Genomic DNA, 22,136 nt, shown 5'->3' with positions numbered 1-22,136 from the left:
AAGGCTTTAATCTACCAGAATTTCAATGAATACCCATGTTTTATTAGTAGACTGAATTTGCCTCACCTTCTACAGGTAAAATCGCGATAATGTTCTTTTGTTGAATATAAACAAGAATCAGTAGCATGTTATGTTATTCTATTGTGTTGTGTTTTAATTTTAAATACAAATCTATTTATAAAACAGATGCATGGAAAATCTATAAAAGGTCTTAAACATGTACTTTTCACTGATATTGGTTTATTGGACATTACTCTGCCAGCAGACGACAGGCTACGTGTTGCTTAGTGTGTGTGTGTGCGTGTAATATTTGATCTCTTTTATGTTATTGATGGAAATTTGCCGTATGCAAAATGTAATCGTATTGATTAAATAGTTCTATCTTAAAGAATGATTCGTGGTTGTATGTTTGCACTTTGACTAGAATTCCGCAAGTAAAACCTAATCCTCGACCTGATTGGAAAATTAAAAAAACATATACTGTACTGTTGGACTGATAGGCTAATAAAATTTTGTGCATTGCTGGATGAGAGATGGTCTTTTTAAAAGTTATTTATTTATCTAGAACTAGCCTATGTAGCACAGACCTTATGATGTTACGGGGAACTGAATTTCGAATTCATTAGAAACTTTTCAAATTACTATATAAAATACTATATTAATAATAACTATTTTTTGAGATACTAATAAAAAACAGTTTTATTAAATATTCTAACATATTAAAAAACAGAATTGCTAACATGATTTGATATTGTGTTTTTCTTATATCTGAACGTTTAAATCTTGTTCTCTGTTCTTTTGTGTACTTTGGACGCTGGATAAAAGCTGTTGTGTTTACAACGGACAAGGAGTGCCACCAATCATATAGACCAAATTATTATATTTTATTTTCCAGTCACGTGACTATTCAAAAATGCTATGTTAAAGCTAAAAGGCTTGATGTTATTTTGCATTATCTCCGTAGATAGCAGTCTTAATGATAATAATAATAAAATTTTAGTTATCTTTGCTCTGAGCCAAACAAACTTAGAAATAGCATAAAACAGCATTATTTAAGCTATAATGTGATTTTTGATTGTTGTCCACAGTACATGTCCATGTGTTTTATTGTATTGGCTCACCTGCTCAATCACATTTAAACTGAAAACTTTAAAAGCCAAACGTGAATTATACATCAAAAGTAAAAAAATAAATAAAATAAATAAATAAATAAAACATAAAAAAAAACTTCTTGCAGAACAACATATGACATTATCAATGATAAAAATAGATAAATAAATATAATTAAATAAATACCAGTAGTGATGGTAATAGAAATAATAATAACACTATAAATAATTAAAACCTAATACTAATATATGCCTAATTTTGTTTTAAAAAACAACAAAAGGAAAATCCAACCTATAACCTGCAGCTTAAAACTGATGACGGCTCAGTTAAATATTTTTTTAAAGAGAAACAAGCTGTTGCAGCTGTGAAAATGACGCAAAATGTATCTTGTCATTCAGTTTTGTTAATGATAAACTAAATGCTTTCATTTACAGATGACTGTATCACGATGAAACAACACCATATAAATATATTCAGCCTCTACACAAATTTGAAAACATTTAGCCTATATGAAAAAATTGTAAATTTCGAGAAGTGTCAGAATATGCATGCTCATGCATCAGACGAACTACAGGGCAATTGAGAAGACGGTGTGAAGGAGGGGTTCTGCTGTGGACCAGAGAAATATGAAGAACTTTGACAGGTCTTAAACGGTCTGGCGCCAAGACCTTGATCCATAGGATAAATACAGCGCTGGAGGATTTTGAGTGTGATGCTGTGCAGAGGTGATTGCTTAGGTTTGCAAAACAATATGAAACAAATTTCTTCCATTAAAAAATAAATCAACAAATGCAATACCATTATTCAGAAAAATTCATTAAAATAAATAACATTATAGTTTGTATTTTTATTTGAAAACTTTGTTTGACCTCAGTTATCTAACATAACGGTGATTCAAAAGACTTTTCGATGGGTTATCTAAAATAGTATGCGTTGTGATCAGGATAAAAAGATTATTAGCAAGTGTTTAAATGAAAGCGCTCCCTAAAAACACCTGCATTGACATTGACATTGTTCATAAGGGGTCTCAGCATAAATTTACTTAAACAAATAAATCAGTTGGACTACTACATGGATCTTTGTTTACATAATTAACTTGAGTATATACATGGTAAAATCATTAACTTGCTTCATGTGGGGTTAATCCGTGCAACCTCTTTTTTTAACATATTTTAGAATAAAAATGTGAAGTTGATGTTATTTCTCACATTTGTCTGTTGTGTAATTTATTTGTTTCTATCCTCAAACTCTTTACATACATACCGACAGGCAGAGGAAAATGAAATTAATTCATGTGTTTTTATTTCAATTCAGTGCAAATGTCAATAGACACACTTTCAAAATTCTAATGTTAAAACAAGTTACAATGGATCCTTGTACAAAAAAATAAAAAAAAAACAGCAGCTAAGAAACAATATTTTAAATAATTCGAATTATGTTTAACTTAGCTTACAAGGATATTGCAGAACAAAGCAGTACATAAATTATTTCGCAATGTGGAATTAATGGCTAGAAACAATGCCTTGAATAGATGCATACTATGTTAAAGTAAATACATTACAATTTCTAAATACACCTGCGTTCATTTATACCGGAAATATGAAGCTTGTCCACATTAAATGCTATATCATAGATCTTACCAAAGTTGAAATATCGAAACAGGATGATCCATAAAAATATTCTGATGTCCTCTTCCTGTTGTCTTCGCATATCCGTGAATGAAAATCCTGGACCCGTAACTCAAGATCCTCTCTTATAACTTCAACCCGCAGAGCGGCTTGAGATTTGACGGCATTAAGTCGGAAGCAACCTATGTCCCTCTCTCTCTCAGGACAGTTCTGTTGTTTTGGGTTCTTCAGTAAGTCATTTCTGAAGTCCACCGTAAGCATTTCAGAGAATGAAATGAGTTCACTGAAAGAAACAACGTGTATTTCCTGTTGACATTGTGCAAGATTCCAAATCTGAGAAAAACGTGTGGAATTAATACCAATCCTAACTGTTTTGCGTCCTTTTTTATCAAAGTAGCCTAACTGATCAGACATCTATTCAAAACACCAGACAAATCTTCCATATGTTGGCTTTCACTAGGGTGATTAATTGTTGAAAGCGGAAATAGATTGGCAGAAGAAGAAAAAAAAACTTTCGTTGGATTTTTTTCAACATGTAGACTAAGCAATGGAGAACATTGAGTGGATCGGTGAACGCTGTTTGAGAATTTGGGGGTAAATATGAATTGACAGGGGTAGGTTCTTATTGTGGGACTCAAGCAGACTGGCGCCAAGCGCTCTTTAACAAACGGAGTCCCACTTAATCAAGAATCTGTTGACGAGCCTCTTAAAGGTACACGACTGTTTGTGGAGCTTTAAAGCTGAGATTGTTACTCTGCTGTACCCTGTCGGCCGATTTTACAAACAGTGAATAGCTCTGTAAAATGAAAAAAGATGAATCTACAATTATTTGCTACAATAAAATATACAATGTCTCTATCAAGGATCGATTCATCGATAGTTTGTTGCAGGCGTATATTGGAAAAAAAGGCTATGTGACAGCTCGTTATTCCCTCTAAATTCTTTATTTTCGCTTTTAAATGCGCCCTGCTTTTACGAGTATCCCCCATCCTGAAACCAATGTACGGAAGATCGCTAGGGTAAAAAATAGGCGAATATAGTACTTTAAAATATTACATTCGGTCGGTTTAAGGTCTTCGTAAACACAAATAACTGCATTTGTTGTCTAGAATTATTTTGTTATCCGTGAAATGTGGGTTGCTGCTATATATTTCCAAAATGTTTAAAACAGCGACACTAAATCGACATTAAATATTTTTTGTATGTTAGTCACATACAACTTTAAATGCATTTTCTAAAAGTTTAGCATTGGAGCTTACAGAAAGCACACGGTTCTTATACTGGTGAAACACAAGCCGGGAGAAGCACTCTCTTACACGGCTGCCTACAGCCAGATGACCATTCTTCAGTTAGGTTATGCGGGGGTGGGGTTTCCAGATCCTTACTCTGTCATTGGTTAATATTTTATTCTGTTGACATGTTTTCTTACTGCAAATGCTTCCGACACCTTCCAGTCAACCCCCCTTCCACGATCTTGGCTGGAGCTGTCAAAACCACGCCTATGAAGCTCTACAATTGGTCCAGAATGCGTAAAATCTGCAATCAAGACGGTCTGGTTCATTAGTGCGGAGATCCAGTGAGAAGGGGCATGTAAGACAGACACAGTTACACAGTGGCCAGGGAAGAACCTCCAATTCTTCAACAGTGCTCGTGACTTACGCATCCTTGATTTTGGGGCTGCTTTAAATCTTGAGACTATTGCAGCAGGAAAACTGTAAATCTGAACCGAAGTGTCAATATTGCTCTTTTGAAGGATATTATCACTGTGCTGCAACTGGACATACTCAAATGGTAGTGACATTTCCTACCAGTCCTCTTCAACTACTGTGAAATCAACACTGGCTTTCAGTGGCAAGAGAGCGACAGTCAGTCGGACTTACGAGTTGTTTTTACAGGCGCAATTCTTTTTTTAGAATATTATACATTCATCTGGCTTTTTGGATGCACCGATGAGAGATCCAGTTTTCACAGCGAACGCTATGGCTTATCACCCTTTTCACGCGCACAGGCCGGCCGACTTTCCCATGTCAGCTTTCCTTGCGGCGGCTCAACCTTCGTTCTTTCCAGCGCTCACTTTACCACCGGGTCTCAGTAAACCGCTGGCGGATCATGCGCTCTCCGGTGCGGCTGAAGCTGGTTTACACGCGGCGCTTGGACATCACCACCAGGCGGCTCATCTGCGCTCTTTCAAGGGTCTCGAGCCAGAGGAGGATGTTGAGGACGATCCTAAAGTTACATTAGAAGCTAAGGAGCTTTGGGATCAATTCCACAAAATTGGAACAGAAATGGTCATCACTAAATCAGGAAGGTAAGGTCTTTACATTATTTAACCTATTGAATGCTGCATAGGGTGATGTTATTATATTACTCTGCGAAGAGTTGGGTCTATTTTATCGTAAAATATACTTTACATTATAAAATATTGCTCGGTTAAAATTCAGATGTACTGGATGCTGACATAGCATCGAAGCCTCTTAAGAGAGTAGACTAAGAATTGTTCCACATAGCATATATTCATGACAGTATTCAAATAAAATTTATATGCGATCTATTAGGCTATTAAATAAAAACACTAATATATAAATAGACTAATGTTTCTGAACCAATGTAACCAAAATCTTTCTGTAAACGATGGGAACGTGTTTAAGTGAAAATAAACAACAACTATTAGCTGGTAGGCTACATTTTATTAATTTATATATTTATTTCGATATTTTATCGACAAGCATGTCTAAATAACAAGTCTACATGAATTATAAAGATGTAAAAAATTCTTTTGACTTTGTAAATATAGTCGGTAAATGTTTATATAAACAATAAATAGCCATGTTTTGCCCTTTTCCAAACAAGCAAAACATTGGCTATTTATTTATTTATGGTTATAACGGGAAAGGTATAGTTAAATTAGTTATTTGCATTTATATCCAATCAGAAATTTATTTAATGTCTTCTAAAAATGTTAAATAAATTCGGCCCCAGACCCACCATCATATCTCTTTCGTCCATAGGAGAATGTTTCCTCCGTTCAAGGTGCGGGTGAACGGCCTGGACAAAAAAGCCAAGTATATACTTTTGATGGATATTGTTGCGGCGGATGACTGTCGGTACAAATTTCACAACTCTCGATGGATGGTCGCAGGAAAGGCCGATCCGGAGATGCCCAAACGAATGTACATTCACCCAGATAGCCCGGCTACTGGTGAACAGTGGATGGCAAAACCTGTTGCTTTCCATAAACTCAAGCTCACCAACAATATTTCGGATAAACATGGATTTGTAAGTTACTTTTTTCTTGTATGTAAATCTAAATGTGTTATTAGAAACTCTTCCTATTTTCTTATTATGTAATTTCCATTCATTGCAAGAACAACAAAGGGTATACGGTGAATAAAGTTGGGTTATCTATGATCAAGAAGCAAAGATGATTGGGAAATTACGCTATGGTCTTTGGACATTTTAGGGTGCATTTGGATTTTTAGCATGTTTTAGGAAGTGTTGACTAAATGAAGCATGAATGAAAAGCTGTCTCAAATGTAATTTTTGTTACTTACGATATTCTAACATACAAAATATTTAAATTGCAATGCAATCTATTTTAGCTATAGCCTAAAACAAGGCCCGAAAATACAAATAATAATAATAATAATAATAATACAAAGATTATACACTAAAGGCCTGTCTCAGCAATCACCTCCAAGATCACATTATAAAGATACATAAAACACAGCAGTCGCCGACATTTAGTGTTTTGTCTCTTTTTAAGTGTTTTGATGTCGCTGATTTTCTTATTGACCGTATAACTTTATTTTATTTTCTTTCAGACTATTCTAAATTCAATGCACAAATACCAACCCAGGTTTCATATCGTTAGAGCCAACGACATTCTGAAGCTTCCTTATAGCACCTTCAGGACATATGTATTCCCCGAGACCGATTTTATAGCTGTCACTGCATATCAGAATGACAAGGTAAGTTGGAGTACTTAAACGTAGCTTAAAAGGTGTGTTTTTATTTGGCTTTTATGATGTTTTTGTTTTTCAGTTATTTGTAGTCAAATTATTGACAACAGAAAACTAACAATAATATACTAACGTTATACAGGCCATTTATTGATAACGGACACAATGCTTGCCTGTATGGAACTTGAGAAGCTAGAGAATATCGATCAAATGTGAAAAAAGGAAGTCAAATGTGATGGTAACAACACAATGAATTCGAATGAACGATTACTTTTGATTATTTAGACTAATTATAAATTGGCAATCTTTCACAATACAATTCAGCCAGCCGTTGTAGAAAAATCAGGACATGCTTTAGGCCACGTTTTTATTTATTATTTAATTAGATAATTTGTTTAATTTGAACTTATTTAAACAACAAATTGCAGCCACAGGAAAAAAAATGTTCTGTTAATTTAATATATCTCATTTCAATGAAAGCATGATCAAATGTAATGACCTAAATGTGATTTCACTTTTTTATTATAGATCACACAACTGAAAATCGATAATAATCCATTTGCAAAAGGATTCAGAGACACTGGCAATGGAAGAAGAGAAAAAAGGTATTTTGCTAAATATTTTTATGAACGATTCAATATGTTCAAAACACAAATATTTGGTTATTACAGTAAACCGATTTCAGTTTAAATTTCAGAAAACAATTAGCCATGCCTTCAATGCGCATGTATGATGATCAATGCAAAGTAGATCGAGATGGAGGAGATTCGGACGACTCATCTTGCGAACAAACTACTGGGAGAGATTCAGTTCACTCACCGACTGGACCAGCAACAAGTCCACTGAAATTTACCAGATCTAGAGGTAAAGGCATGCTTTGCAATGTCACTTGAAATTTTTGTAATTTAGTCTTTAATGTTGATCATATTCAGGCTATTTCTTAATTCCAACAATTAACGCGTTCGAAGTTTTTTTCTTGGCATTTACAACCATGCGTTCGATTAAAGTTTTATAATGAAGAATAATTTTGTTCGGTATTTTAAAATAATTACTGCTATTATTCTATTTATTTATTTTAAATAAGACCCGAACCAAATTATTTTTAAATCTTGTCTTTTAAGTCAAAGCTACTGAAAGAGAATAAATTGATTGATATGTTTACGGAGTCATTGTTTACATCCAGCTGTTATTTAGTTACAGTCTTCTTGAACCGTCTGCCTGGTGTGTTCCAGTATCTGGTTTCTCGCATTATTTCCACCATACTTTATCTACCTTAACAGTTAAAGTTAACTACATTAAACTAATTTATCATTACTATTATTATTATTATTATTATTATTAGGTAAAGAGACATCGAACTAAACTTATAGAAAATGCTTTCATAATTTCATAGTCTTTCAACTTTACCTGGCAGCCCATTCAATTATTGTTGTAATTGCATGTGTTTATCCAGTCTGTTACTTTTAATAATACCTGTCCTATAGGCTAAACAATGTTATAAGAACCTTAAAATACTGTGAAGTGTGGATTCTTTTTATAAGTTTTGCAATGCAGTTAATCTTTATTAATAAAATATTTTAGCCTTTGCCTTAGTTTTTTAGCACTGTCATGCCTAAATATAACATTACCCTTTTTAATTTACTATTTAATTTACTATTTGCACTATTTAGCACAATGTGTTTGGGTGCAAAATATGAATTGTATTCCTGTTATTTAACTGATCATTTTTTTTATACATATGCTTTACATAAATTTAAGCAAGTTATGACTATGTTTTATACTGAATGATGATATGAAATTTGCTGGGAATAAGTTTGGTTAGTAGAATGCATTGGTAAGTAATGCACAAAATATAACTAGATACATATATGGAAACAAACTGATATTTGTAAAAATTTGCTAAAAAAGACAATACCTATTGAATTCCTATGAGAGTAGGATCACTCACTAAGTTATTAATCTTCAAGCCACATCTTAAGTTCATGATATACAAAAAAGTGCCATGGAGAGAATGTCTCATGCATTGGGTCAGCTAATTTTTCTTCTGAATTTCATCTCAAGCAATTAAGAGCTCATTAAAATGTTTCCTTCAGACTACCCAAATGTCAAACATTTCATGAAATCACACTCATTGTGCCGTGGAAGAGGAAGGAAGTAATTGGCACGGAAAGCACATTTCATCCATCCTTGTATAATCAATGGGAGTAATTAAACAGATGCAAGTTGGTGTGTTATTTAAGGAGTGGAAATAACTATGTAACTTAATAAAGGAACAACTCCTTTGGTTTTTAAAATCTGATGTGCCTAACATTTGTTTTTCCAGAAGACAAAAACTTCAATGAAAGTGACAATGAACTTGACCAGCACGATGATGGAATGATCAGAGTCAGTAGTCCAGAACAGAGACCACAATCACCATTCAGCCCACGTTGCGAGGACAGAGTCAAGGACAGATTGAACCTAGAAAAGAAAGGGGACTACTCAGATTCGAGGAAAGAGAATGACTCTGCCTTTAGCATCAGACACTTGGACAAGGACAAACTGGATGCTAGAAATGTGAAAGATCAAGATTCCTCCAAAAAGGAAGCAGACTCTGTAGGCATGAGCACAGTCAAAGATGGCTTTTCTCCTCTGATGGTTCAAACAGAGAACCCATCACATTTCAGCGCAAGTCACTTGCAAAGTCTAGCCCTCTCTGGTTTACACAATCAACATTTCTTTAACCCACTGAGTTCAGGACAATCACTCTTATTTCACCCCGGGCAATTTGCTATGACTCCCAGTGCTTTCTCAACCATGGGCATGGGACACTTGTTAGCCTCCATGTCTGGAGCAAGTGGACTAGAGAATGGCAGCCTCTCCTCTCAGAGTACAAGCTCACCCAATCCTTTCCCATTCCACCTATCACAACATATGCTTGCATCTCAGGTATGATATTTTTATGATATGCAATATCATTATAGATAACAATGAAATATTTTTAATAGATATTTTCTAATCTCTAGCATATTTAGTAGAAATAGATATTTCTGAGCCTCAGACTGTTCTATTTGTTTTCTGACAATATTACATCTGAAAAAAAGTTTAAAAGCTGAATTTGAATTTAGTGAATTTGAATTTGTTTATAATTGGTAACAATATTGTACATTATTTTATGGCTCAGTAAATGTGCAAAGAATTGACTGCGGTTGTCTAATATTCATTTATCCAATTTCGTTTGATAATGACTTATCTTCTTTTTTTTCATTTCAGGGTATTTCCATGCCAACGTTCGGAGGATTGCTTCCCTACCCATACACCTACATGGCGGCTGCAGCTGCAGCGGCCTCTGCTCTCCCCGCAGGCAGCGCCGCGTCCTCTCTCAGTCGGAACCCCTTTCTCAATAACACGCGGCCAAGGTTGCGATTCAGCCCTTATCAGATCCCAATGTCTTTTTCGCAGAGCTCCGGTCTGCTCACTACCGGCATACCAAGCACTATGAGTGCGGAATCAGAGTCATCAAAATCAGGCAGCAGGGAGAGCAGTCCTATGTCAGAGCACCACAGCCATAAAACCGGAAACGGCCAGAATACGGGATCTCCTAAATCGTCAGGGAAGGATTCCATTAATGAACTGCAGAATATACAAAGATTAGTCAGCGGACTGGAGAAACACAGAGACGCATCACCTCGTAGTGTTTCACCAAAGTGACTCCATGATACCACAACCACCGACGATTTCTTTCTAACTTCCTAACTATAATTCAGTGAAAAGATACAGTTTGCCGTTTGAAGATATGGTTCAGACATCGGAACATATTCTATGGGCCCATTCCTGGAATTCGATTAGAACTTGTTACGCACCATTTTTGGATCTACATTGCTAATTATAAAGAAGGAACGTCTTTGATTTGGCAAAGACATATTGTGACATAAAGCGCAAAACTTCTGGACTCTTTGTATTAAGTATTCATCTATATTGAAAACCTTTTAGAACCACACTTTTCTGAGTATTTTAAAAAGGACCGTAAACGCAGCAATGCGAAAACAACTGAGAATGATCTACGTTTAAATTGCTTGTCTGGGACTTGTTTTTTTATTATTTATAATAGCTAATAAAAGTAGGCTAAAACACGTATGTAAATAAGGTTAATGGACTGAATGAGAAGAATTTTAATTTATTCTAAACTGTACATTGGTGTGTAAATACTATAAGGTCTTGATTTGTTACATTTATATATTTTACCATTTACAAATATGAACATTATCTAGCGCTTGATAGCAGGAAAACGAATGTGTTATGTTTGTGGTATCCTGAAAGATAGGCTATAAAGAAAAGCCACTGTAAATTTAAATCTCTGGTGACAATTAACAGCTATCACATTTATAGCTAAATTCAACAAAAGATGTTTAAACTCAGTGATGGTCCATAGACAAGGAAAACTCAGGTTTCTTTATAATCTCGCATTGAGAAGGTCATGTGCAGTCTTATGAGACCTATGTTTAAACATCTAGGTGCTGGATTTTCGGGTAAATGATCGTTTTTGTTGCATTCTCTCGGTTTAAATAAAACGAAAGTGTTTTAGTTCGTTGTATCAGTTTATTTATGTGAATTTGAGGATGCATATTGTCTGTAAAAACGAGGCAGTGCAAATAAGACTGCCGCAATGTTCAGAAGGCTAAATCGTCATTTTTCAGTCTTAGCGCTACGAGATGCATTAATCTCGTATGCTTTTTTGTTGCGTGATACTGGAATTCTAAAATATTTGTGAAAATGTATAGGCCTATCAAACATTTTACTCACTTGATTAAATAAAATGCAGCGTGTGTGCTGACTAAACACATAGGTCGACGTTTTGCAGTTATCAGAAGCTAAATCTGATGCAGCTGCGCCATCTGTTGATCAGGGATGTAGTTTACTGACAAAATAGCGTAGTTGAGACAAATCAATTAAAATTAAAATCAAATGTTTATAAAGTCGCTCTTTTAAAATCCAAATCGGGGTTTCACGGTAATAAGGAAAAATAGGTTCCACAAATAACCTTTTTGCAAAGTGTAAAAAAGAGACTGGAGAGCATTTTGATTAACCGAAAGTACTTCCACATTGCAGAACCTTTTGTCGAATTAAACCATGGACGTTAAAGGTTCTTAACGCATGAATTAGATACTGCTTTATGTGGTAAAGTAAAAATTAGACAGAGGTTGGAAATCTTTTTTAAAACTTTTCCATCCTTGATTTCATAAGAACTCGTTTACAACTTGGATAAAAAGGGTACAAGGTGTTGTTTGTGGGTTAGGACTATAGTTTAGTATTCGTCGTCTGTGCAACTTAGTCACCTGTTACATCTCTACTGTACCATTATTCCACGGGTGGGGGAGGACAGACAGTCGATAAAAAATGTCACCGTCCTGGTGGAAGGGTTAATCGCTGCGTCGGGGACGCCTCACAGCCTCAGCAGCAGACAGTCCTTTGTCCACAATCCGGCGCCTGTCGCCTGCCTGCCGGCCACACAGCCTCTGCACACCCGCGCACAATGGCTGACGGGATCTCCAGAGTCCTGGCTGGTAATTAGAGAGCCCCCTCGCCTCTTTTCTTCTCTTTCTAAAACCATAATCACAAAACTCGTTTTATTGAGAGCCCATTGTTACATTCTGTTACGTCCAATTAACAGAGCCAAATTCTCGACCTTGTACTCTCATGGAGAAAAAAATGTTTGTCTGAAACAATTAGTCAATGACTGATCACTTGGCTCCAATAGCCGCCTCAGAAGAGTCCCACACAACTGAAGAATGAGTGCATGTCTATCCCTCTCAGCTCTACACACGGCAAATTCCTGTGCTTAAAACCTAGGTACACTGTTAGTTAATTTACCACATACAGAAGTTAAATATCAGTATGCATATTATAATTTGATTATTATTCATTACTATAACAACTACTCAATGGTATGTTTTGTAAGTCTATCTGGTAGCTATATTTTGTAAGCGTGTAGCTTCTGACACCCTGAAAATTACTGACAGAAACTCGTTCATAAGTCTAAATTATGAAACATTTGATAACCTTAAACTGTGCTTTAACTTTTAATGACGTTAGATTTTTCTGTGGGGAAAAAAAATCTGTTTGTTACCTTCAACCGAGTGATCATCAAGCACTGCTTCAGGTTATGTAATTACGCTACTGATAACCAAACAAGGAAAAGTATGACTGTCGTAATGTGTATAGTTTAAGGGTCTTTTGATTATTTGTTTAAGATTAAATTTCTGTGCTTAATGCATTTGCATTACCCACACTAAATGCATAGACTGCCTGCTATTCTTATGATTGAAGTGTTGGTTATCACAGTTTTTAAAATCATATCGCCCTCTGCTGGTAAGCAATGTAACATGAACCATATTTATTGGAGGTTCATTCATTCATTCATTCATTCATTCATTCATTCATTCATTCATTCATTCATTCATACATTTTCTTTTCAACTTAGTCCCTTTATTAATCTGGGGTCGACACAGTGAATGAAATGCCAACTTATCCAGCACGTTTTACGCAGCGGATGCCCTTGCAGCTGCAACCCATCACTGGGAAAGTTTATTTGTTTTAGTATGATTTTAAACAGCTGTTTGTGCATTTATTCAAATTGTTCACCAAGATGTGTTAATAATTTAGAGAACAATATGACTTTTGATTCTCCATATGTAATAAAGTTACATTTAAATACTTACATGTAAAAATAAATACATATGCATCAGTCACAAATTAGTCAATGGCATTAGATGGTTCAGCTTTTTTTGAAGTGATTACTGTCAGATTCAAGGAAACCTCTAACCATTTTTGTTTTTGTTTATTTGTAATGTATGCAAATCTGACAGTATAGTTTGCACATTTATTTAGACCAGCAGCTTTTGACTAAGCCACATGGGACTAATGATGTCAATTTAACAATATTTGATAACCTAAACATCAAATGATTTCATTTTGAGTTGGAAACCAATTACAGTTTAGCCTACTGAGTCTCTTAAGAAAAATGGCTTAAAGCTCCGTATATCAACATGCAAGGCCAGAGTTTTTGGTCATACATTCAAAAATGTAGCTTTAATTTTTAGCCTTAAAAATTAGTAAATGTTTTTAGCCCTGCTTGTGTTTTCAAACATACTTTAAACATTACTTTAACTATTGTGTTTGCTTGGGAATACAGTCTCTATGTAACTCCGATCTTAATTAAATTATATTCATTAAAGTCTGGTCACCTATCATATTTTAGAATAAAAATATTGTACCTTTCAATTCTAATGAGTTGCAAAAAATAAAAATCTAAACTTTAAATGTTCGACTAAATCTAATATTTTAATGGTTTTCTTGATCTTTCTTTATGATTGCAATTTTATTTAATATTATTACCTTACATGTGTATTGAGCTGTGCTAACTTTAACATAATCTTAAGCTATTTTGTTAAATTTAATCCAACATACAGTATATAGTGCTCACCATAAATGAGCACACCCCTAACAGGTCTCTCTTATAAGTCAACACTTTCTACAGGATGCTATACAATAAGATGTTTGTGTACATAATCAGTACCAAAGCTGGAACTAATTTAACAACATAACTAATGAAGTAACCTGATAAAATCTATTAATCTTTAGGTGAAAAGAATTCTTAGTTGTTATTCTCATATCTTCTGTTTGTATATACAGTACACAACTCACAAATCTCTAATTTAAATGAATAATTTAAATGAATATTTACAGGATGCTTTACAATATCATATTTGTATGTAAACATTAGTTTAGTCAGTACTGAAGCCAAATTTAAAACTAATTTAACAAAATAACTTACAGTGATGGTTCAACAATTAGTAGCCCAAATTTAAATGTTAGGGAAAAAATAGGAAACAACAGTTTAAAAAATATCAAAAATCAATAAAAACAAAAAATATATACAATTTTGCTGAAATGTTGTAGTTTGTAATTTTGCAATATTTTGCATGCGTTTTAATGTATTACCTTTTCATTTCAAAAGTTGCTCTGTGACTAAAATATTATTTTAATAAATATATTTGCTTAATTTTTGTTTAAAGGCAACATTGAAACGTTATAGTTTTAAGTAAATACTTTTATTCTGAAAAAAAGATTGGTTCTTCATTCAGATTCTTTAATCAGATTTAAACATTACAAAAATATCTAGTTGAAGTCAGAATTATTACCCCCCTCCCAAAAATTATTAGCCCCTTTAAGCAAAATTTTTTTTCCGACTGTCTACAGAACAAACCATCATTATACAATAACTTGTCTAATTACCCTAACCTGCCTAGTTAACCTAATTAACCTAGTTGAGCCTTTAAATGTCACTTTAAGCTGTATAGAAGTGTCTTGAAAAATATCTAGTCAAATATTATTTACTGTCCTCATGGCAAAGATAAAATAAATCAGGTATTAGAAATGAGTTATTAAAACAATTATGTTTAGAAATATGTTGAAAAAATCTTCTCTCTGTTAAACAGAAATTTGAGAAAATAAACAGGAGTTAATAATTCAGGGCGACTAATACTTCTGACTTCAACTGTATATATGGCTTTACAATGACAAGCATGGTGAGAGCATGTACAATATAATATAATTTTCTTTGCGGATTAACCCCACCCCTAATTCCAATCATCACTGGGGAATGAGCAAATCCATGGTAAACTGCAGAAATGAGATCATACAATGAGATCAAATTTATCCGAATTAGCCACTAAACCAAAAATCTATGAATTGCTGTGAGATGTAGTATGCATTGGTGAATACATTCAGTACATGTCTCAGATTGCGTTAAAAATAGAATATGTTTTTAGTAGATTTCTCGATTTCTTTGACATTGTTAACTAGTGATAAAACTAGTAGAAACTTTTTTTAAATATGATGATAAAAACCAGTTAAGATGCCAAACTAATTAGGATCTAATCGATTAAAGCACAACTTTTCATTTATACAACTTTTCACTGTATTGAATCGTTATATCCCATTCCCTATTTTTATTTGTTATTGACCCTTCAGTATTGCAAATTTAGTACTAGAACTCGAAAGTAAAACCCCACATGAAAACATTCTGTGACAAAACACTTCAACAGTTACTTCGAATGTTATAGCAATCCTATGCAAAAGTGCTCAAGGAAATAGAGAATTACATCACAAATCTGCTACAAAATGCTCTAGAAGTCGCCAAGAGCAACGGCCAGTCACAAAACATTTTATCTCTACACTAAGAGTTCTCCTAAATAACAGTAAAAGCTTTAAGCCAAGAGCTTTCTGTTCACAAAGCTGCTGAGACAAACTTTTATTAAGGATTATAGATAAGTTTTAATCTAAGAAGGTCAACCTTGTTGGTATGGATGATGCCAACATGATTACTATGCACACAGTGATTGGCTTTTATCAACCAAGGATTCTCTGTCGGAGATTTAGTTATAAAAATGATAATATGTTGCCAGGCTAAGAGAAGAATTACATTCTAAAAAGAATGTTTCTTGATTATAGTGTTTTAGACATTAAATAAAGATGTTCTTCAAATGTAAGTTAAGTTAATGTGTTTTGTTGGAAAATAATTCTGTAAAAATGTTTGAAAAAATTAATTAATATTAAATATTTTGGTCTTAATAAATGTGTATTTACAAAACATATATATGCTTAAATGCAATTTTGCTAATATAATTGTTTGTACAATTTGAAATAAATGTTAAAAACCTAAAAAACTTAACTGAAAGCAAATTAAACTAGTTAAAAACGTAGTGTGTTAAAATAGTTTTCAAATGTTTACATTCCAACTTAAAGCAGATTGCTTAAAACCGCAAAAAGAATAGTTTGTGATTTGGTATTACTTATTTAGTCATCCTATTCACTTTTTCTAATGGTTCACTGTTTAAGGAGTTATTTTTCTGCTAAAATGCTATGAAAATACTTATAGACAAATGTTTAGGACTGAACCGCCCCTTGTTTTAAGACTTTCTAAAATGGGCAAGCTAGGAGGTACTTTTAGCCTTAAAGGGGTGGTCCAGAGTGTATTTTTAAGGCTTGGTTATGTTTATGGGGTGCAAAGCAACCTGTACCTATGCTTTATTTGTACAAAATCACATTATTCTTTCATATACTCAGCTAACATGAAAATGACTGTCCTATTTCCTAGTTCCTCTGAAGACCCACCCTCTGATTGGTCAGCTAACATTATGTTCTGTGATTCGCAGATGAGCTCCACATCACCAGGAAGTATCTCTGTTATAACATTACAGCGCCTCTGACTACACCTCTTCGCTGTGCGGGTGTATGTGCGTTATCTGAAGGCTTTTTAACACCATTAACCCGAATGTATTTTTTGTAGTCCCCAAACTTTGTTCGCTGTAGATTTTGCTAAGCTAACTCGGTAAAAGCCATTGTCTCCCTATGCATTGAACTTTAAGCGTCCTAGGGTGCTTTCACACCTGTGGATCGATTCTCGTTCCGAAACAGGGATTAAAATTGTTACAATCTTGCTTTTTGTTCTTGGCGCGGTTCGCCTTCACATGGCAAAGGTTTGAAATGGACCAAAAGAGCTAAAACAAGTCACTTGAGTAAACTCTCTGCACATTGGTCAGAGTTTCACGGTTTATTTTGCAGAGTCCCGCTCAGCTGTCATGCGTCCTTATTTTAATTTATGGCGATGAGCAATTAGACAATAAAAGCGAAAAGCTGCCCTCTCATTTTGAACAGTGACACAGACGTTACTAAATATAGATCAGAGGTAAGACTTTCTCATACATAGCAGCTGGCTTATGCATTATAGACTTTACATTATAGAGACAAATAACAGATAAACCAAGACTGCTGTTCGGTCATTTTCAACGGATAAACAGCTCTCGTTAAAAGTTTAGCATGCTTTCACTTTCGCATTTGAAATAAAATGCACATTTACAGGTAGGTATGACATCTCGCCCTACTCATAATTCTCTCTTCATATAGCCATATATGCCTATTAAATATCCATAATACACTGTGATATAGCCTGACTCGGATGCTATTGCTTTCCCACTACAATCGATCCACTCCAGAGTTCATTTCAATCAAGCCGAGGCCACCCCATTTAGACTATCTCAGACTGATTGTTTTGGCGCGGATCCAAGTGTGTTTGCCGGATTCACATATGCCAATCGAAGTGTGTTCTGGAACAAAAGTCTTGGGTGTAAAAGCACCCTTAGATTCAAAGAGTGCTTTACATTACACATCAACTAAAGTTTCAAATATGATATTGTGGTGGACCACTCCTTTAAAAAATTTTTTTAACACAAGTCACTATTAAATAACTGATGAGTAGTAAAAGTGGCTTTGAATGAAACGCATTTATCGTCCATATAAAACAAAAGTTACTGAGACTTATCTCAGTATGTTGATGTACTTGCGCATGACACAGAATATTGCCTGTGTATTGCCTTTTGAGTATTGCCTTGTGTTCTCGTGTAATGTCATCATCAACCTCCAAAGTTCAGTTCCAAAACTCAAGGCTGCAAGATTGAAGGATGTGTGAAAGTACCTGGATTTCGTTCTTGTTATGGAGGATGCACCGATGCAGACTTGAGCACCGAACTTGCTCTAGAAGTCCCAGAAGTCATTGTGGCTGAATAAAGGAGGTGGGAAGCGCAGTATTTTATATAGGTTTATTAAAGTTCAGAGATGTAGCTTATTTATCTCAGGAGTTTCCCTAAATTAGATGGTAAAAGTAAACATTACTATGAAATCTTAATAGAGGCATTAAAATAGAGGCAAAAAAAAAAACAGATTAGGGGTGGTTATTTGCACAAATTCATACTACAATCTGTTTATTTGTATTATGTGCAAAGTATATTTCTAAGGTTTTAATATATATATATATATATATATATATATACAGTTTAAGTCAGAATTATTAGCCCCCTTTTGATTTTTTTCCTTTTTTAAATATTTCCCAAATGATTTTTAACAGCGCAAGGAAAATTTCACATTATGTCTGATAATATTTTTTCTTCTGGAGAAAGTCTTATTTGTTTTATTTCGGCTAGAAGAAAGCAGTTTTTAATTTAAAAAAAAAACATTTTTGGGACAAAATTATTAGCCCCTTTAAGCTAATTTTTTCCCAATAATCAACAGAACAAGCTGTAATTATACAATAACTTGCCTAATTACCCTAACCTGCCTGGTTAACCTAATTAACCTAGTTAAGCCTTTAAATATCACTTTAAGCTGTATAGAAGTGTCTTGAAAGATATCTATTCAAATATTATTTACTGTCATCATGACAAAGAGAAAATAAGTTTTTAAAACTATTATGCTTAGAAATGTGCTGAAACAATCTTCCCTCCATTAAACAGAAATTGGGGGAAAAAAAATAAACAGGGGCGCTAATAATTCAGGGAGTTAATAATTCTGACTACGTTATATATATATATTGAAAGGAAAAAAAAAACATTAACTCATTGTATGAATGCTGAAATGTTTAAATCATTGTCCATTAAATACTGTATGTGTGAAGGTCATGTGACTATCAGGAAGAACACAGCATCTCATTTCTCACTGGACACATTCTGTGTTCCAGTGGTCTTCACAAGACCGCAAGTTCGTTCTCTGCACTCTTTGAATTGAGAAACAGCCATTGAGTAGGGGGCTAGGCTTTCTTTTTGGGAATCATTCACTTCTAGCAAACTAACGGTAAGAGAAGTGTGGTTGAAGCCATCCAACGGACGTCAATAGAGAAGGACTACTAATCCAAATGTGTGAGCAAATGTTAGACTTTGATTGAAGATTATCAAAACAAACTCTTTTTTTTTAGTGGATTAACTTGCATTGATTAATTGTTGGCCTAAAGAATAACAATGCATGCTAAACACTCAAAACAAACAGTATAAATTTTGATTTCACATGGTAAAACAAAGCTAAGAAATTTCTTGCTTGGGAACTGAAGTTATCTAGCCTCTTAGCAAAACCAAGAATGGAATTCTGCAAAACTACTAACATCCTTTCTGTAACGAACGCTGCTTAAAAACAACTGTTTTGCTTGGCATTATACTGTCACTATTCGTTTTGTGCCAGGGTACCCACCAACTCCAATTATTGTATTGAGGCTTCACACAAGAGCCTCCATTTCCCTTTGCCATGTGTGGGAACCTTTTAGCATCTAAACCTTTGCCAGCATCGGTTCTGAGTTTCCTCAGCGCCACCTTGGTGAACAGCATGATCAAAAGCAACGCTAATGTCAAGGCACCCTCCCCCAGTCCCCTGTAATCATTCCCACAATATTGTGGGCAGCCAAACCACGCGTGCTTTGTGTCTGTCATTAATAGACATGTGTTCCATATAAAATAAACCTGACTCACAATAGCCTGCCACTGAACCTTACTGCTGGTTGCGTGACAGAGGAGAGACTGTCTGCATGTGGATCCATTATTGCAATGTTGTGATGCTAATGTTCAAGTAACATTTTAAAGAGCAAGGGAGCCAAAAGAGGGAGAGGGCGAGGAAAGAGTGGAGTTATGGTCCAAGATACTGAGATGAGAGAGAGGTTCAGGTAATTTGAACTCCATAAAGACTTTCATTTACACACACTTTCATTATACGGAGAAAATGGCACGAACATTAAGCTCTTCTTAAAGGTATTTTATGGGGTATTTTTTTTTTCACCAACAGTGAAAAAGGTTACATTGAAGAACCAAAAATATAGATTAATACAGATTAATGGTTTATCTGTAAACGCTAAACTGTCTAATATAGATTGGACATAAGATGTACACAAGAAGCAAACATTATTTTAGAGTTGCTTATGTTTTTGAGTAAAAAAACCTATATCCAATATACAGTATTGTCTTTGTAACATCTTAAACCTAAAAAATGCAGTATTACACTTTTAACCAAATAATTACAGTCAGATTGTAACATTTTGCACCAGCACTAAATGTATTTTACTGTAAAAATTGGCTAATACTCACAGTATTACTAAGACTTTTATTTCAGTATGTTTATGTAATTGCAACTGAAACAAAATATTGATTAAGGAGCTGGGCTTTATTTTTGTGCATCATTCACTTGTAGCAAATTAACGGTACGAACCTAAAGGCCTGTTTCCACTTAGGGGTACGGTAGGGTACAATACGATTTGGCATGCTTTTATGGCTGTTTCCCTGTCAAAAGGTACCTAAAAGCGAACCATACCATACCACTTTTTGGGTACACTTTGCAAAGGCTACCTAGCATGACACTGTGAGACGCGCAGCTAAACACTACTGGTTTACGTCACTTATGCATACACAACCAAGAGAATGAAAACAAAGAAACCACCATTTTTAAATTCACAGTCAAGACATTACATCGTAATACTATATACCACGTAATACTATATACCAACGAGCCATGGTCGACCTAAGCTCAAACAAACCTTGTCGTTATCTTGATGAACAGCCACAAAGCCAAGAAGAACAAAATCTGCTGTGTACTGTTTTTGTTTTAAAAAGTGCGAGCAGTTTCACTTTCTCCAGAGAGCTTGTGATCACTCGCAATTACATATATATTAAAAATAACAAACCTTTGAGCTGATAATAACTTATGCGTGATTTCTGTGTTTCTGACACCCGATCCTTTTAGAAACGGACAAGCGCAAGAGTGTAGCGCAAAAAAAACTAAGGAGAAGCCGGAAAAAACAAAGTGAATGATTGTTTTGACAACCCAAAACATGATCAAACGGCCATGTTTAACTATTATTATCACCTGTTGGCCTATTTTAAACTCAGAATTACTTTCTAAACGAGGTTACATGTGCTGGTGCAGATTAAAGATACAGATGAGAGGTTTGCTCTGACTGTAGGCTATATGTTGCATGTTGTTTTTGAACCCAAATAAGAGCTAAATGAATGCTGTGTGTAGTTTTTCTGTAATTGGTAACATATCGGAGACTGTAAGGGTCTGTATGTGTTCATATATGTTGCATTTATTTATTTATTTATTATAATTGCAGACATTACAGTAGGCTGCAGGTAATTGGTCTGCAGTTATAATCAAGTTATGTTCATAGAAAAGTTATAAAAACATTTATACAAGTATTTATGTGTATAAAGCATGTGTTTTGTGAGAATGGCTTCTCAAATGATATTTGAACGACCCGTACAACTTTTTTCTTGAGCGAGAATGATACTAAAACTTTCTGTCACACACCACACCATTGGTATTATTTTGGCAGTGAAAACATAAGCCTGATAAAGGTGACCCGTAACGACCTGTACTGTACTGTATTGTACTGTCCCAGTAAGTGGAAATGGCCCATAAAGGAACAAAAATATTAGTGCTGAAAAAGCATGGGAGTTATTTTTGTGGCTGAACTTGTTGCATGTGCATTCACTGATGTTTTTATTTTATGTACATCAAGTATTTAAGTATGTCAAGCAAAGAATAACGCCTTCATTAGGCATGGGACAATAACAATAATTTTCAACTA

At 34.5% G+C, this 22,136-nt stretch overlaps 1 protein-coding gene and 1 long non-coding RNA gene across 8 annotated transcripts in view; one reads left to right on the top strand and one right to left on the bottom strand.

Moving 5' to 3' along the window:
• Positions 1-2,395: 2,395 nt before the first annotated feature.
• Positions 2,396-22,136, bottom strand: part of LOC141385627 (uncharacterized) — a 41,019-nt gene continuing 21,278 nt past the window's right edge. For 2 of the 6 annotated variants that reach the window (XR_015491874.1, XR_015491876.1), the window contains 2 exons: positions 12,013-12,277; positions 2,396-3,021 (listed from right to left, as the gene is read on the bottom strand). This is a non-coding gene — a long non-coding RNA (uncharacterized LOC141385627). Of the gene's footprint in view, positions 3,022-10,763; positions 12,278-22,136 lie in introns of those variants that run through there. The other 4 variants (XR_015491875.1, XR_015491877.1, XR_015491873.1 and 1 more) reach the window with 2 other exon arrangements.
• Positions 4,288-11,440, top strand: tbx2a (T-box transcription factor 2a). 2 transcript variants are annotated; one of them, NM_001102384.2, is given in 7 exon segments: positions 4,288-5,046; positions 5,747-6,014; positions 6,560-6,706; positions 7,226-7,302; positions 7,395-7,561; positions 9,021-9,625; positions 9,950-11,440. In NM_001102384.2, coding segments are annotated over 7 exon segments (2,061 nt in total). In that variant the 5' UTR covers positions 4,288-4,687; the 3' UTR covers positions 10,388-11,440.

Source organism: Danio rerio, chromosome 5 (genome assembly GCF_052040795.2).
Source record: "Danio rerio strain M-AB ecotype USA chromosome 5, GRCz13ab, whole genome shotgun sequence".
NCBI lineage: Eukaryota > Metazoa > Chordata > Actinopteri > Cypriniformes > Danionidae > Danio > Danio rerio.
This window is presented reverse-complemented; position numbering and strand designations above follow the sequence as displayed.